At 44.9% G+C, this 15,099-nt stretch overlaps 1 protein-coding gene across 1 annotated transcript in view; it reads right to left on the reverse strand.

Annotated features, from left to right (window-relative positions):
* LOC144485604 (uncharacterized) overlaps positions 1-15,099 on the reverse strand; it is a 158,567-nt gene that overhangs the window by 1,830 nt on the left and 141,638 nt on the right. Inside the window, exons 7-8 of the mRNA XM_078203703.1 lie at positions 13,305-14,204; positions 7,513-8,103 (exon numbers count right to left, since the gene is read on the reverse strand). Coding sequence (XP_078059829.1) covers positions 7,513-8,103; positions 13,305-14,204 — 1,491 coding nt within the window. The remainder of the gene's footprint in view (positions 1-7,512; positions 8,104-13,304; positions 14,205-15,099) is intronic.

Consider the following 15,099-nt stretch of genomic DNA (forward strand, 5'->3'; position numbering starts at 1 on the left):
AGTCATAAATAATATATCTAATCTGTATCATATAACAACACTCGACATGTCTCTGTCCTATATTAATTTACTGTCCCCTTAAATGTCAGTCATCTCCTGGGAAACAAGCCCCTTAATTGTGAACATTAGGAAAGTGACCATCCTTTTAGCCAGACAAATAAATGTGTCAAGCTGAGGGAGCAAAGGATGTCAATGTCTTTAAGAGAGAGAGAGAGACCTGGGCCAACCTTTCCAGAGTCTGCAGCCTCCCTGGATTCACTTCCTTTCCCTTCAGTTGCTGCAAGTCCCCATTCTCCCCAGAATGAGAAAAGAAATGGAAATGGGGGAAAAGAAAGTGTTTTACTCACAGATATTGGCCTCTTTGAAGGAGGAAGTTTGAGTCGGTCTGAAGCTCAATCTTCATTCACACAAGGACCAGAGTCCTTCCGGTGTTCCAACACTCCCCATTGGCCAGCTACGGTGAGAGGCAGTGAGTCGGAAGTGCACATTGGCAGAATTTGGGGAATGCGCATGTGTGGATTTCGGAGAATGCGCGTTGTGGGGAATTTCAAACATCAGTGTGACTGAAAAAGCACCTACACACACACACACCTGTGAGTTTCCAATGTGCTGAATATGGAAAGTGGTTTCACAAGTCTGAAAAATAATCACATCATTCTCAGTGAGTAGTGACCCGACACATATTCTGTGTAAACGAGACTTCAACTCATCATCCAACCTGGAGTCACACGAGGACACCCGCTCCACTGAAAAACCATTGAAATGTGGGGACTGTGGGAGGGGATTCAATTATTACGCGTCCGAATTGGACATTCATCGTCGCATTCACACTGGAGAGAGGCCGTTCACCTGCTCTGAGTGTGGGAAAGGATTTGCTTACTCATCCAGCCTCTATACACACCGGCGTGTTCACACTGGTGAGAGGCCGTTCACCTGCCTCGAATGTGGGAGGGGATGTCATGCTTTATCAAGCCTCCTGATTCACCGGCAGGTTCACTCCGATCAGAGACTGTTTCAGTGTTCTGATTGTGAGAAAAGCTTTAAAAGCACAAAGGACCTCCTGAGACACCAGCGCACTCACATGGCGGTGAGGCCATTCACCTGCTCAGTGTGTGGGAAGAGATTCACTCAGTCATCCCACCTTCTGACACACCAACTTGTTCACACTGATCAGAGACCATTTCAATGTTCTGACTGTGAGAAGAGATTTAAAAGTAAAAATGATTTACAAGTCCATCAGCGCACTCACACTGGGGAGAAGCCATTCACCTGCTCCGTGTGTGAGAGGAGATTCAGACGTTTATCCCAGCGGCAAACACACCAACAGCTCTCAACACCTCTCTGTAAACATCTCTCCCTCCACCTCTCTCTACCAAATTGGCTTCTCAAGACCCCTTCTTTATACTTTAAAAATGTCAAACGCCCACCTTAGCAAATTCCCATAAATCTTCAATTATAAACTAAAATAAATATGAATTTTCAGGCGATTTAAAAACAAATGAACTGTCTGCTGAAAGGGTTAACTTTCCTACAGAACCTAAAGGGGTGGAGAGTGAGCAGCAAAAACTTGGCACACAATTACATCACTTTACACGAGTTTAAAAAACTTCTCTAACAATAAAACAAACTTGATTTTAAACTTCATCCATTAAGTTTTTTTGTTATATTCCTCAACGTAATTATTTTAATTTGAACAGTTTTTGTTAGGGATGGGTAACTTCCGTTCTTTATAAACTGGTTCACTCTTCTTAAAAAATTCTACATGGGCTCGGAGAATCAGAACCCAGACTTTATCATCCTTATCCTTTTTCTCCCTTTGCCACCACTCCCTCTGTTTTGCGTAAACATTTTATCCTAAAAATTAAATACTGCGGATGCTGGAATCTGGGTGGGATTGTGGTCGGTGCAGACTCGATGGGCCGAATGGCCTCCTTCTGCACTGTGGGGTTTCTATGATTAGGTAATCCAGGCCCATTTTTTTTTGAAAACAATAGAAAGAGAATTTTAGGATGACTTACAGTCTTCAAAATCCATATTGTTTACAAAAAGTCCGCATTTCCTTCAACTAGACGCATCTGTTCCATTACCGTGAGTCTGGTCTCAATATCCGGCGGTAATGGGACAGGTGACCCACCTTGTTTAGGATCAAGTCGTTTCCGATATGACATCGGGACACCGGATGATCTGGTAGACATTCCTGGGGAGGAAGCTCCGCCTCTCTGAGCGCCCTCATTCACACTCATTCACACTCGTAAGATGGCAGCTCGCGAGCCCGCCGCCCTTGGGCCTGTCCCCGCGGGGAAGGCGGGGCCCGAGGCCGTTTCCAGCGCAGCCGTGGTTTCCATCCCTCACCCTCCCCGACACTCTGACTGACACTGAGCATGCTCAGACCACACACTGCATTGTCAGGCTCACAACCGCCTTACCATTGCCGCGCATGCTCCACTCCCGACCTGGCCGCCCCTCATTCACTCTGATTGGCTGGAGGACCAGCCGCTCCCGCTCGGTCCTCCAGCCCCGCCCCCTCCTCTTATTGGCCCGCGCCTGCCGTCAATCAGTCCCCGGGCATTGTGATGTGGAGCATGCGCAGTGTCATTGCTGGCCTTGGCGCTTGTTTGTCCCGGAGAAGCGGAGTTTGTGAACTGTTTCTACAGGAGATCAGAAGAGAAGGATTTGCAGATGTGAAACGTCAGATCAAGCTCTGGTTGAGTAACTCCATCCATCAGGATCTGAATATCATCGGTCTTTGAATGTGGAAGGATAAATGATCAACTGTTCTCAAAGAACACATTTCAAACATCAGTGACTGCAAAAGCACCGAGACACACACACACACACCCGAGTGAGTGTTCCAGTGAACTGACTGTGGAAAGAGCTTTAACCAGTTATTCAGCTTGAGAAAACATTGCAAAATACAAGGTGAGGAAAAACCATACATTTGTTCAATGTTTGGACAAGACTTGAACTGATTGTCCAACCTGGAGAGACACACGGACACCGGTACCATGGAGAAACGGTGGAGATGTGAAGATTGTGGGAAAGGATTCAATTATCCATCCCTGCTGGAAAACCATCAACACAGTCACACTGGGGAGAGGCCATTCACCTGTTCCATATGTGGGAAAGGATTCACTCAGTCATCCAACCTATCATTACACCAGCGAGTTCACACGGGGAAGAGGGCATTCACCTGCTCTGTGTGTGGGAAGGCTTTCACTCAGTTATCTGGCCTTTTGTCACACCAGCGAATTCACACCGAGGAGAAGCCATTCAGCTGCACTACCTGTGGAAAGAGGTTCAGGCATTCTTCAGCACTCACGGCACACCAATGCACTCACACCGGGGAGGGACTGTTCACCTGCCCTGAGTGTGGAAAGAGATTCACTCAGTCATCCAACTTCACATTACACCAGCGAGTTCACACTGGGGAGAGGCCTTTTACCTGCTCCATGTGTAGGGAGGGATTCACTGGGTCATCCCACCTGCTGTGACACCAGCGGATTCACACTCAAAAGCCATTCAGCTGCACTTCCTGTGGAAAGAGTTTCAGACAGGCAACCTCTCTCGTTGCACACCAACGGATTCACACTGGGGAGAGACCGTTTACTTGTTCCATGTGTGGGAAGGGATTCACAGTTTTACCCACCCTGCTGAGACACCAACGAATTCACACTGAGGAGAAGCCATTCAGCTGCACTGACTGTGGAAAGAGTTTCAGGCAGTCATCCAATCTTGTTTTACACCAGCGAGTTCACACTGGAGAGAGGCCATTCAGCTGCTCCGTGTGTGGGAAAGGATTCAATCGGTCATCCAACCTCACTGCTCACCAGCGAGTTCACACTGGACAGAGGCCGTTCACTTGCTCCGTGCCTGGGGTTCAACCTGCTGGCTCACCAATGCACTCACACTAAGAGACCATTCAACTGCTCTGTGTGTGGGAAAGGATTGACTCAGTCACAATGGTTCCTGAGACATCAGCAAGTTCATTAGTGACTGCAGGGGTTGGATTCTGCTGTTACTGCTGCTGTTTATCTTGTTTAGTATTGATACGTGGTTTTGTTCCTGCTGATATGACTGGCTGGGGTTTAATATTCTGGCGATGTCACCAATTTTCAGGGCTTCAGGGTCCATTTTTGACAACACTATTTCTCTTAATTCAAGAACTTTCAACAGGAATTCTGTTACAACAAAATTATAAACTTTTACTTTAATCCTAAATTGTTCTTTGGTGGAAAATCTACAATTCTGTGCCTGAAAGGTTCTACTTCGGGCATCAAAATATATATTTTTAAATGACTGGTTTGAGATTTTCTCAAGAGCTACTCTTTGATTTTCAGAGCCTTCTCTTTCACTCTCACTAACTCCTTTATTAGTGATGTATTCACATAGTAATATTACAAAGGGTTGTGGGTTCTGAACATACCCCAGTCCATCACGCAAACCAGTCTCCCATCCATTGACTCTCTCTACACTTCCCACTGCCTCAGAAAGCAGCCAGCATAATCAAGAACCCCTCATACCCCGGACCTTCTCTCTTCCACCTGCTTCTGTCGAGAAAAAGATACAAAAGTCTGAAAACACCTGCCAACTAATTCAAGAACAACTTCCTTGCTGCATCAGAATTTTGAATGGACCTACCATATATTAAGCTCATCTTTCCATTCACCATACCTGTAACAACAGCACTATATTCTGCACCGTATCCTTTCCTTTTCCCCTCTGTACTCTATGAACAGTATGCTTTGTTTGTCTACTACATAAGAAACAATACTTTTCACTGTATCCCAGTACATGCAACAAGAATAAATTAAATCAAATATTGATGATGTATTCTCTCAGTAACAATACCTTTTGTATTTTGTTGAATTTTGTCGTGTTTACTTCATTACATGGGTAAGATAGCACAGATGCCACATACAGTGGAGATATTAAATCTTTTAACTTAGAATCTATATAAAAAATGTATTGTGTCAATTTATTTTAAATAAATCTCCCTCCATTTCCAAAATGTGATTTCAAACTATTTGACACATTTGGGATTGAGGCACGTATGTGTAACCCCTGGATGGTGAGTAGGGAGGAGGTGAAAGTGCAGCTGTTACATCTCCTGCACTTGCAGGAGAAGCTGCCTTGGGAAGTTTATAAGTTCTTTATTTCTAAAATAAGCATATTGTAGAAAGGCTCTGACTCGTGTGTGGTCTCAGTGTGTGACTGCCTCACTGACATTCTGTTTTCACTGACTAGATAAGTCAAAGCTGCTGCCGACTGTATTCTCTCTTTGAAAAGCTGGATTGAAAATGTAATGTTTGACAGGGTTTATATCAAATCCCCTGATAGGTATATTAGCCCACCATCAAATAAAAACATGTTCTAATATTCTGTGTCAATGACGTTCTGGATAAAAACAGTCATCAAATTAGATTAAACACATTCCACTTTGTTAAATGAAGTGAATGAGATGCTGGTGGTCTTTGGTTTCGGGTTTTACTCATTTTATTGGAAACTGCTCATTTCATAAAGCATTTTTATATTTGGGAAACAGTTGCAGACAGTTATTGGTTCAGACGGTGGAGCAGGAAAAAACTCACATGATTCTGATCTTCATTGTGTGTGAATTTACATTCGAAACCCATTGATAACCTCAGTACACAATCAGCTCTGACCAGGGCTTCCATATGTTGTCACTGAGCGTTCAACAACAAAAAGAGTGGCACAACAGTTATGCCACACAGCTCCAGGGACCCGTGTTCAAATCCAGCTTGGGTGACTGTCTGTCATGCTCTCCCCGTGTCTGTGTGGGTTCCCTTTGGGTGCTCTGGTTTCCTCCTACAGTCCAAAGATGTGCAGGTTAGATGGATTAGCCATGGTAATGTGTGGGGTTGGAGGGATAGAGCAGAAGAGAGGGCCTGGGTGAGATACTCTGTCAGAGAGTCAATGCAGACTCGATAGGCTGAATAGCCTCTTCTGAACAGCAGGGATTCTAAAATTCTATGAACAGTAGTTAAAATTTGAACATGGACAAATGTATCTCAACTTCCAATGTGGCATATGTGATTTGTGAGTGAGTTCACATTACCTGGCTATTAAAATTCCTGAGCTGTGCACTCAGGGTCTTTCTCCACACTGCCTGAAATAGATACAAAAGTGTTGCTCAGCAGAGTGAGGAGATTTTATGTGTCGCCAAGAGCTCCTTATAAGGCTCACATTGCTATGAAATGCTTTAGTTCAGTCCTAGGGAGACAGCTCCTCCAAATATCACCCACCCAGACAGCACATCAACAACCCTCCTTCCTCATAGAGTTTAATAGCGCAGAAAGAGGCCTTTCAGCCAATCGTGTCTGCATTGGTCATCAAACACCATTCCGTTCCAATCCCATCACCCAGCACTTCACTTGGTCTGTACCCTTTTATGCTATAGCATTTCAGGTGTTCATCTAAATGCGTCTTAAATGCCTGCTTGCACCACCCTGAGGTCTAAGAGGACATGAGAGAAGGTGAGAGAAACTAGAGTAAGATGTGAGTTCAGAGCTAAGACAAAGGGGAACCTTAAAGGAGATTTTGTCTAGTCAATTAGCTTGCTGCCTCAAAGTGTCAGGGACCCAGGTTCGATTCCCAGCTTGGGTCACTGTCTGTGTGGAGTTTGCATGTTCTCCCCAGGTCTGCATGCGTTTCCTTCGGATGTCCAGTTTCCTCCCACAAGCTAAAGATGTGCAGGTCAGGTGGATTGGCCATGTTCAATTGCCTGTTGTCCCAAGATGTGTAGCTTAGGTGGAGTAGGCATGGAAAATGCGCCTGGGGTTATTGGGACAGGATGGGAGGCGGGGGGGGGGGCGGTAAAGGGGGCTGGGTAAGATGTTCTTTCAGAGCATTAGTGCAGACTTGCTGGGCTGAATGGCCTCTTTCTGCACCTGAAGGAATATGGAAAGGGAGGGAAGCAGCAGAGGCAGCTGATTGAATTGTCTCAAACTTAGCAACAAAGAAGGTCATGAGTTTCTCCTCCATGAGCATTTGTGGGAGGTGAAGATGGAGGAAGAACAAAGGGAGATATTTCAAAAGGAACCAAAGGAGAAATCTCAGCAGGTCTGGCAGCATCTGTAAAGAGAGAAAAGAGCTGATGTTTTGAGTCCAGATGACCCTTTGTCAAAGCTGGTGTTTTGAGCTTTGACAAAAGGGTCATCTGGACTTGAAACATCAGCTCTTTTCTCTCCTTACAGATGCTGCCAGACCTGCTGAGATTTTCCAGCATTTTCTCTTTCTATTTCAGATTCCAGCACCCACAGTAATTTGCTTTTATCCATATATTTGAAAAGGAATTCATTTATGTTGATGTTATTGAAAAGATTCAATGCACAGTATTGAACACAAAGCTAATTTATTTGACTTTTATCCAGAATATTAACCCCTATAACTGGGTTGGATTTCATCAACTCCAGCAGAAACAGACCTAATGAACACATTTAAGTCCTGAATGTGATTAACAGCAGAATCCGATCACTATGGTTAATTGTGGATTCGTTGGTGTTTCAGAAGTTTGGATGACTGAGAGAATCTCTTGCCACAATCAGAGCAGGTGAACGGCCTCTCCCCAGTGTGAATTCGCTGATGTACAGTGAGGTTATATGATTGTCTGAACCCAGTCCCACAGTGTCTGCATCTGAATGGCCTCTCGTCAGTGTGAGCACATTGATGGCGCATCAGTGCACCAGATCTTTTAAAGCACTTCCCACAGTCTGAGCATTTAAAAGGTCTCTCATCAGTGTGAACACGTTGATGTGTCAGCAGGTAAGATGAAGCAGTGAATCCTTTCCCACATTCAGAGCAGGTGAATGGTCTCTCCCCAGTGTGAACTCGCTGGTGTGACAGCAGTTTGGATGACTGAGTGAATCCCTTCCCACATTCGGTGCAGGTGAATTGTCTCTTCCCAGTGTGAATTTGCTGGTGTGTCAGCAAGTGGGAGGACCTAACGAACCCCTTCTCACACTCAGAGCAGGAGAATGGCCTCTCCCCAGTGTGACTACGACAATGAGTTTCCAGCTTGGATGGGTAACGGAATCCCTTCCCACAGTCCACACATTTCCACCGTTTCTCCATGGAGTGACTGCACTAACGTTTCGACAGGCTGAAGCGTTGTCCACACGCAGAACACATGTACAGTTTCTCTCCACTGTGAATGGAGCTTTTCAGTTCTGTGTTCAAAATCTGACGATATTCAGGTTAGGATGCATTCAGCGGCTGTCAGACTTTGATGCGATTATGAGGTTGTTTCCAGACTGTAAATCCTCCCCTCCCGATACTCTGTGGAAGGATTTAAAACAGAAAAAAAGGAGTGAGAGAGAACCCACAGAAACAAAAAGGCGGGTTGTGAAATTGAGCTGAATGAACCTGGGAATGGGTGGGACCGGCACAAGGTGAAAGTGACCCTGGCAGCTGTCGCCATGTCCACACTGGATGCACATCTTTGCCAACTGGAGCCTCCTCCACACTGGATGCACATCATTGCCAACTGGAGCCACCTCCACACTGGATGCACACATTGCCAACTGGAGCCTCCTCCACACTGGATGCACACATTGCCAGTTGGAGCCTCCTCCACACTGGATGCACACATTGCCAGCTGAAGCCTGCAGCCTGGGACTGGGAAAAGGGATGAAGGAGAAAAGGTAACAAAGCCCCAGAGGGACTGGGCTCCCTGCGCATGCGCCCTGCTGCCCCGGGAAAGATGGCGGCCGTTCACCCCCGGGATGAACAAAAGTGTCGGCGGCGCCTCCCGCGGGACCCGGGAGTTTGGGATTCGGGCTCTGAGGCATGAGCAATTTTTACTAATGAGTTTCCCCGCTCCCCCGGCCCCACAAGACGGTTCCATTTCTTCCCCGGCCCCATTCCCCTCCAGTTGCTTCTCACCTGATATTGATCGAACAGACCAACACCCGCATGCTCCAATCACAGCATTTCCCCCACGCCTGCGCAGTCTCTCCCTATAGTGAGGATAGAGCACTTTCTGACCCGCGGAGAATGATGGGTAATCACTCCACCATTAAATGGCAATTTTGGTAATGATGTTTTCTGATCCGTTTGCGATTGCATCCAATGATCTAGATATATCATTTTTTCTTCAAAAACTGCACTTAATTAGTTATCTGCCATAGTGCTGTCCTGGATATGATCAACTTTAACCTGGTGTTGTTAAACTCCTTACTATGATCAACAGCAGCAGCTACATTAGAAACTAACCCTATAGTTAAATGTGAGCCCATTCAGGAATTGCTAGCTCAAGTGATTGAATTAATGAATCTTATCTAACACACAACATTAAAGCAGCCTCTCACCAGTCAGAATGCACTGACCATGTAACAAATAGAGTCATAGAGGTTTACAGCATGGAAACAGGCCCTTCGGCCCAACTTGTCCATGCTGGCCTTTTTTTAAACCCCTAAGCTAATCCCAATTGCACGCATTTGGCCTGTATCCCTCTATACCCATTGTACCTATGTAACTATCTAAATGCTTTTTAAAAGACAAAATTGTACCCACCACTACTACTACCTCTGGCAGCTTGTTGCAGACACTCTGACTCTATGTGATGAAAGAGCTCATTTTATTTTCTGTATTAATCAAATTCTGAAGGGAGTAACCAGTCATGAAACAGATGATTGTACAATTGATGAACCTTGATTAAGTTATAAATAATGAATCAATAATCATATTGGAAAGACTGGATTTTCATTCAAAACTCGTTACGTTGAATTATTGCATGTCTCTCTGTGTGAGAAACAGTAATTTCAGACAAACTGTTCTAATAATGAAGGATCCTGGATAAAGGTCCCAAGGAATGGTACATTATAATGTTTAGTTTGATCCAGTGTCATAGAGTCATAGAGGTTTACTGCATGGAAACAGGCCCTTCAGCCCAACTTGTCCATGCCGCCCTTTTTTTTTTAAAACCCCTAAACTAATCCCAATTGCCCACATTTGGCCCATATCCCTCTATACCCATCATACCCATGTAGCTTTCTAAATGCTTTTTAAAAGCTAAAATTGAACCCGTCTCTACTACTACCTCTGGCAGCTTGTTCCAGACACTCACCACCCTCTGTGTGAAAAAATTGCCCCTCTGGACACTTTTGTATTTCTCCCCTCTCACCTTAAATAGTGGATAGCGAAGTACTTGAAAGTCAAGAGATTTTAGCTCTTTTGTATTCTTGTCTGATGTACTGAGGTTGGGTGGCCACTGTGCCTAAGAACTAATTGGATTAACCCGAGCAGCAGCTTGAGGTAATTATTCACTGAGGAAAAGCTTGACTCTGACACAGGGCGCTGGCCACTCAGGGGTGAAAAGCCAGGGCTCTGTAATGATTTGTGGCTGGCTGATTACTGAAGACACTCACTCGAGGCAAGAATCACATGTACATCTCAGCAAGTGGGACTGTATCTGAGACAAGAGTCTTGAGAGGGGAGCACTGTGATGGATCAACACCTCGATAAAGTTGCAAAAATCATTGTCTGATTTGATTTATTATTGTCACATGTATTAGCATACAGTGAAAAGCATTGTTCCTTGTGTGCTATACAAAGAGTACCATACATAGAGAAGGAGAGGATGCAGAATGTAGTGTTTCAGTCATAAGAGTTAGAATAAAGTTTTAGAAGCATCGAACGAGTAGAAGATAGAATTAGAGGGTATGCTGGGCACAGCTTGCAAGAAGTCGCCACACTCCAGCACCATCTTGGAAGTTTTCCTGAATTGATATGCAAATCTCTTTCCTTTAATAATAATTTTAATGTTAATTTAATGTTGTAAAATTTATTATCCAAAGAATCCTGTCCTGCCTTAATTAAGTCTTGTTTGAACAGACATTTTCTTTTCATGGGGTGTGGGTATCACTGGCCAGACAAGTATTTTTATTGCCTATTCCTAATTGCCCTTGAGGTGGTGGTGAGCTGCCTTCCTGAACCGCTGCAGTCCCTGTGGTTTGAGGGACACTCACAGTGCTGTTAGGGAAGGAATTTACCAAGTCATTCGCAGATTGGGGCGGCTGAGGTTAGTTGTGTTACTGATCAGAAAGTCAGAATACAATCAGATAACACAGGTGGGAAAGACAAAAAATCTACTCTGATGTTTTAATCAAGCTGATTTCACATTTATCCAGAATATTACACTACAGCCCAGTTCGAGGAGTTATTAACATCAGCAGAAACAAACTCCAACTGTCAGAACTGAAATATAGAAAATTCACTGAACAGCAGGAGGCCATTCAGCCCATCAGGTCTGTGCTGGCTGGGAAACTACTGTCCAGTTTCACCCGACTTTCCAGCTCTTGGTCTGTCCCTCTGTGTGTTACAGAATCTCAACTGCGTATCTGAGTTCCTGTTTAATGTGATGAGGGTTTCTGCCTCTCCCGTCCTTTCAGGCAGTGAGTTCCAGATCCCCATCACTCTCCGGGTGAAATGATTCCTCCACTAACCCTCCTAATTCTTCAATCCTTTATTCACTAGATTTGAAAATTGAACAGATTGTAATTATATTAAAAAATCGCCAACTGGCTTCAGCTTTCTGCCACACAGCTTTACTAGACATATACTTTTATAACTGATTAATCTGGTAACGAGAACAGAGCTCAGTACTCCAGCTTGCTCTAACTAGCATTTTATAAATATAAACAGACTATGCTGGGTAACCTCAGCAGGTCTGGCAGCATCTGTGGGGAGAAACAGAGTTAATCTTTTGGATCTAAATGATCCTTCTGCAGAACGTTTTATGAAGCATTTTATAAACATAGAAAATAGGTGGAGTCGGCTATTCGGCCCTTCGAGCCTTCACCACCATTCAATATGATCATGGCAGATCATGCACTTTCAGTATCACAGTCCCGCTTTCTCTCCATACCCCTTGTGGTCCCTTTAGTCACAAGAGTCACATCCAGCTCCCTCTTGAACATATTTAATGAACTGGCCCCAACAGCTTTCTGTGGTAGAGACTTCCACAGGTTCACAACAAGAAGTTCTTCCTCATCTCAGTCTAAGATTGTAACCCCTAGTTCTGGACTTCCCCAACATTGGGAACATGTTGGGACTGCATCGAGCCTGTCCAGTCCCATCAGGATTTTAAATGTTTCTCTGAGATCCCCTCTCATTCTAAATTCCAGTGAGTAAAAGCCCAGTCGATCCAGTCTCTCTCCATATGTCAGTCCTGCCATTCCAGGAATCAGTCTGTGAACCGTAGCTGGACTCCCTCAATAGCAAGAACGTCCTTCCTCAGACTAGGAGACCAAAAATGCACACAATACTCAAGGTGTGGCTTCACCAAGGCCCTGTACAACTGAGCAAAACATCTTTACTCCCACACTCAAATCCTCTTGCTATGAAGGCCAGCATGCCATTAGCTTTCCTCACCGCCTGCTGTACCTGCATGCCAACCTTCAGCAACTGTCCCACCATGACACCCAGGTCACGATGCACTTCCCCTTTTCCTAAACTGCCACCATTCAGATAATAATCTTTCTTCCTGTTTTTGCCACCAAAGTTGATAACCTCACATTTATCCACATTATATTGCATTTGCCAAGTATCTGCCCACTCAGCCTGTCCAAGCCCCCCTGTAGCCTCTCAGGATCCTCCTCACAGCACACACTGCCACCCAGCTTAGTGTCGGCTGAAAATTGGAGATATTGCATTCAATTCCTTCATCCAAATCATTAATGTATATTATGAACAGCTGGGGTTGCAGCACTGAACCTGCCGGACCCACTAGTCACTGCTTCCCACTCTGAAAAGGATCCATTTATTCCCACTCTCTGCTTCAGTTTGAGCATAATCTCCCTCCTCTTATACACTAGGCTTGGACCAAATGTCTTCTTGACCACCTGATTGAGACACTTATCAGCCTTGATTGAATGGCAGAGCAGACTCAATGGGCTGAATGGCCTAATTCTGCTCCTACATCTGATGGTCTTATGATCTACCTGTCCAGCCTCCTTCACGGATGCCTGGATGTTGACTCCAGGTTCTCTCTGATCCTCTATAATTCTCAGCATCATCCCTTTATTGTTCATTCCCTTGTCTTGTCTAATGTCCCAAATTCATTCTCTCTCACTGCTCCAGATCGAATTCCATGTGCCATTTTTCTCCCCATCTGACCAGCCCACTGATATCTTCCTGCAGTCCACGGCTTTCTTCTGGATTGTTAAACACAAACACAATTGTTGTTTCATCTGCAAACTGAATCATGAGCCTTACATTTAAGTCTAAGTCATTGATATATACCACAAAACTGTGGAACCTCACTGGTAACCAGACACTATTCAGTCCTGGGTGTGATTAACAGCAGCAATAACAGCAGAATCCAACCCCTGCTGTCGCCTGTGAACCTGCTGGTGTTTCAGCAGGTTGTTTGACTGAGCGAATCCCTTCCCACACATGGAGCAGTTGAACGGCCTTTCCCCAGTGTGAACTCGCTGGTGTTTCAGCAGATTCTGTTTACTTTTAAATCTCTTCTCACAATCAGAACATTCAAAAGGTCTCTGATCAGTGTGAACAAGTTGGTGTGTAGTCAGGTGGGATGACTGAGTGAATCTCTTGCCGCACAGGAGGCAAGTGTAAGGTCTCTCCCCAGTGTGAACTCGCCGGTGTATCAGAAGGTCAGATGTATCAATGAATTCCTGACAACACACAGGGCAGGTGAACGGCCTCTCCCCAGTGTGAACTCGATGGTGTCTCAGAAGGTGAGCTAATCGAGTGAATCCCTTCCCACAGAGAGAGCAGGTGAACGGCCTCTCCCCAGTGTGAGTGTGCTGGTGTTTCAGAAGATCCTTTTTGCTTTTAAATGTTTTCTCACATTCAGAACAATTGAAAGGTCTCTGATCAGTGTGAACAAATCGATGTTTCAGGAGCTGGGATGAACAAGTGAATCCCTTCCCACACACGGAGCAGATGAACGGCCTCTCCCCAGTGTGAGTGCGTTGGTGAATCAGTAAATCCTTTTTACTTTTAAAGTTCTTCTCGCAGTCAGAACATTTAAATGGTCTCTGATCAGTGTGAACACTTTGGTGTGTCAGGAGGTGGGATGACTGAGTGAATCCCTTCCCACACACTTTGCAGATGAATGGCCTCTCCCCAGTGTGAGTGTGTTGGTGAATCATCAAATCCTTTCTGCTTTTAAAGCTCTTCCCACACTCACAACATTGAAACGGTCTCTGATCAGAGTGAACCTGGTGGTGAGTCCGGAGGTTTGATAAAGCATTAAATCCCTTCCCACATTGAAGACAGGTGAATGGCCTCTCACCAGTATGGACATGCTGGTGTGTGTACAGGCTGGATGACTGAGTGAATCCCTTCCCACACACTGAGCAGGTGAACGGCCTCTCCCCAGTGTGAATACGTCGATGGGTTTCCAACTCAGATGGGTAATTGAATCCCGTCCCACAGTCCGCACATTTCCACGGTTTCTCCATGATTATTGACAGGCTATCGGGTGTAGGCGGGATGCAGATTTGAGCTCACTATCAGATCAGCCATGATGTTATTAAATGGCGGAACTGGCCTGTGGGGCCGAATGGCCTATTGCTGCTCCTTGTTCACATGGTGCAGGTGTCCTCATGTCTCTCCAGGTTACATGATCAGTTGAAACCAGGTCCACACACAGAACACGAGTACGGTGTCTACCTGATGTAAATGTGCTATTTCTTTTCACGCTGTGTGACTGGTTAAAGCTCTGTTCCAGCTGACTGTGGAAAAATAACTGAGATGTCTGTGTCTCGGGGCTTTTCCAGTCACACTGATGTTGAATAATTCCACATTCATAGGCCTTTGATATTCAGATCCTGAAGAATCATGTGACACTGTCAGATCCTGAGACCTTTGGTTTGAATCGCCCGTCTGCAGATATTCTGGAAAAGGAGTTTACATTGAATTACTTTGAATATACAAGACACAAACAAGCCATTCAGTTTAATTCTTTATACTTGACACATCTTCTCCTGTCCCACAGACCTCATCTCAGCCTTTCAGTTGATTTTTCTATTTCTTTTTCTCTTGTGTTTCTCCCATTTCCTTTTGAAACAATCTCAGCACTTTCCTCAACTCATTTCTATGGTGTTTCTAAAC

The sequence above is a fragment of the Mustelus asterias genome, unplaced genomic scaffold, assembly GCF_964213995.1.
Source record: "Mustelus asterias unplaced genomic scaffold, sMusAst1.hap1.1 HAP1_SCAFFOLD_201, whole genome shotgun sequence".
NCBI classification, from domain to species: Eukaryota; Metazoa; Chordata; class Chondrichthyes; order Carcharhiniformes; family Triakidae; genus Mustelus; species Mustelus asterias.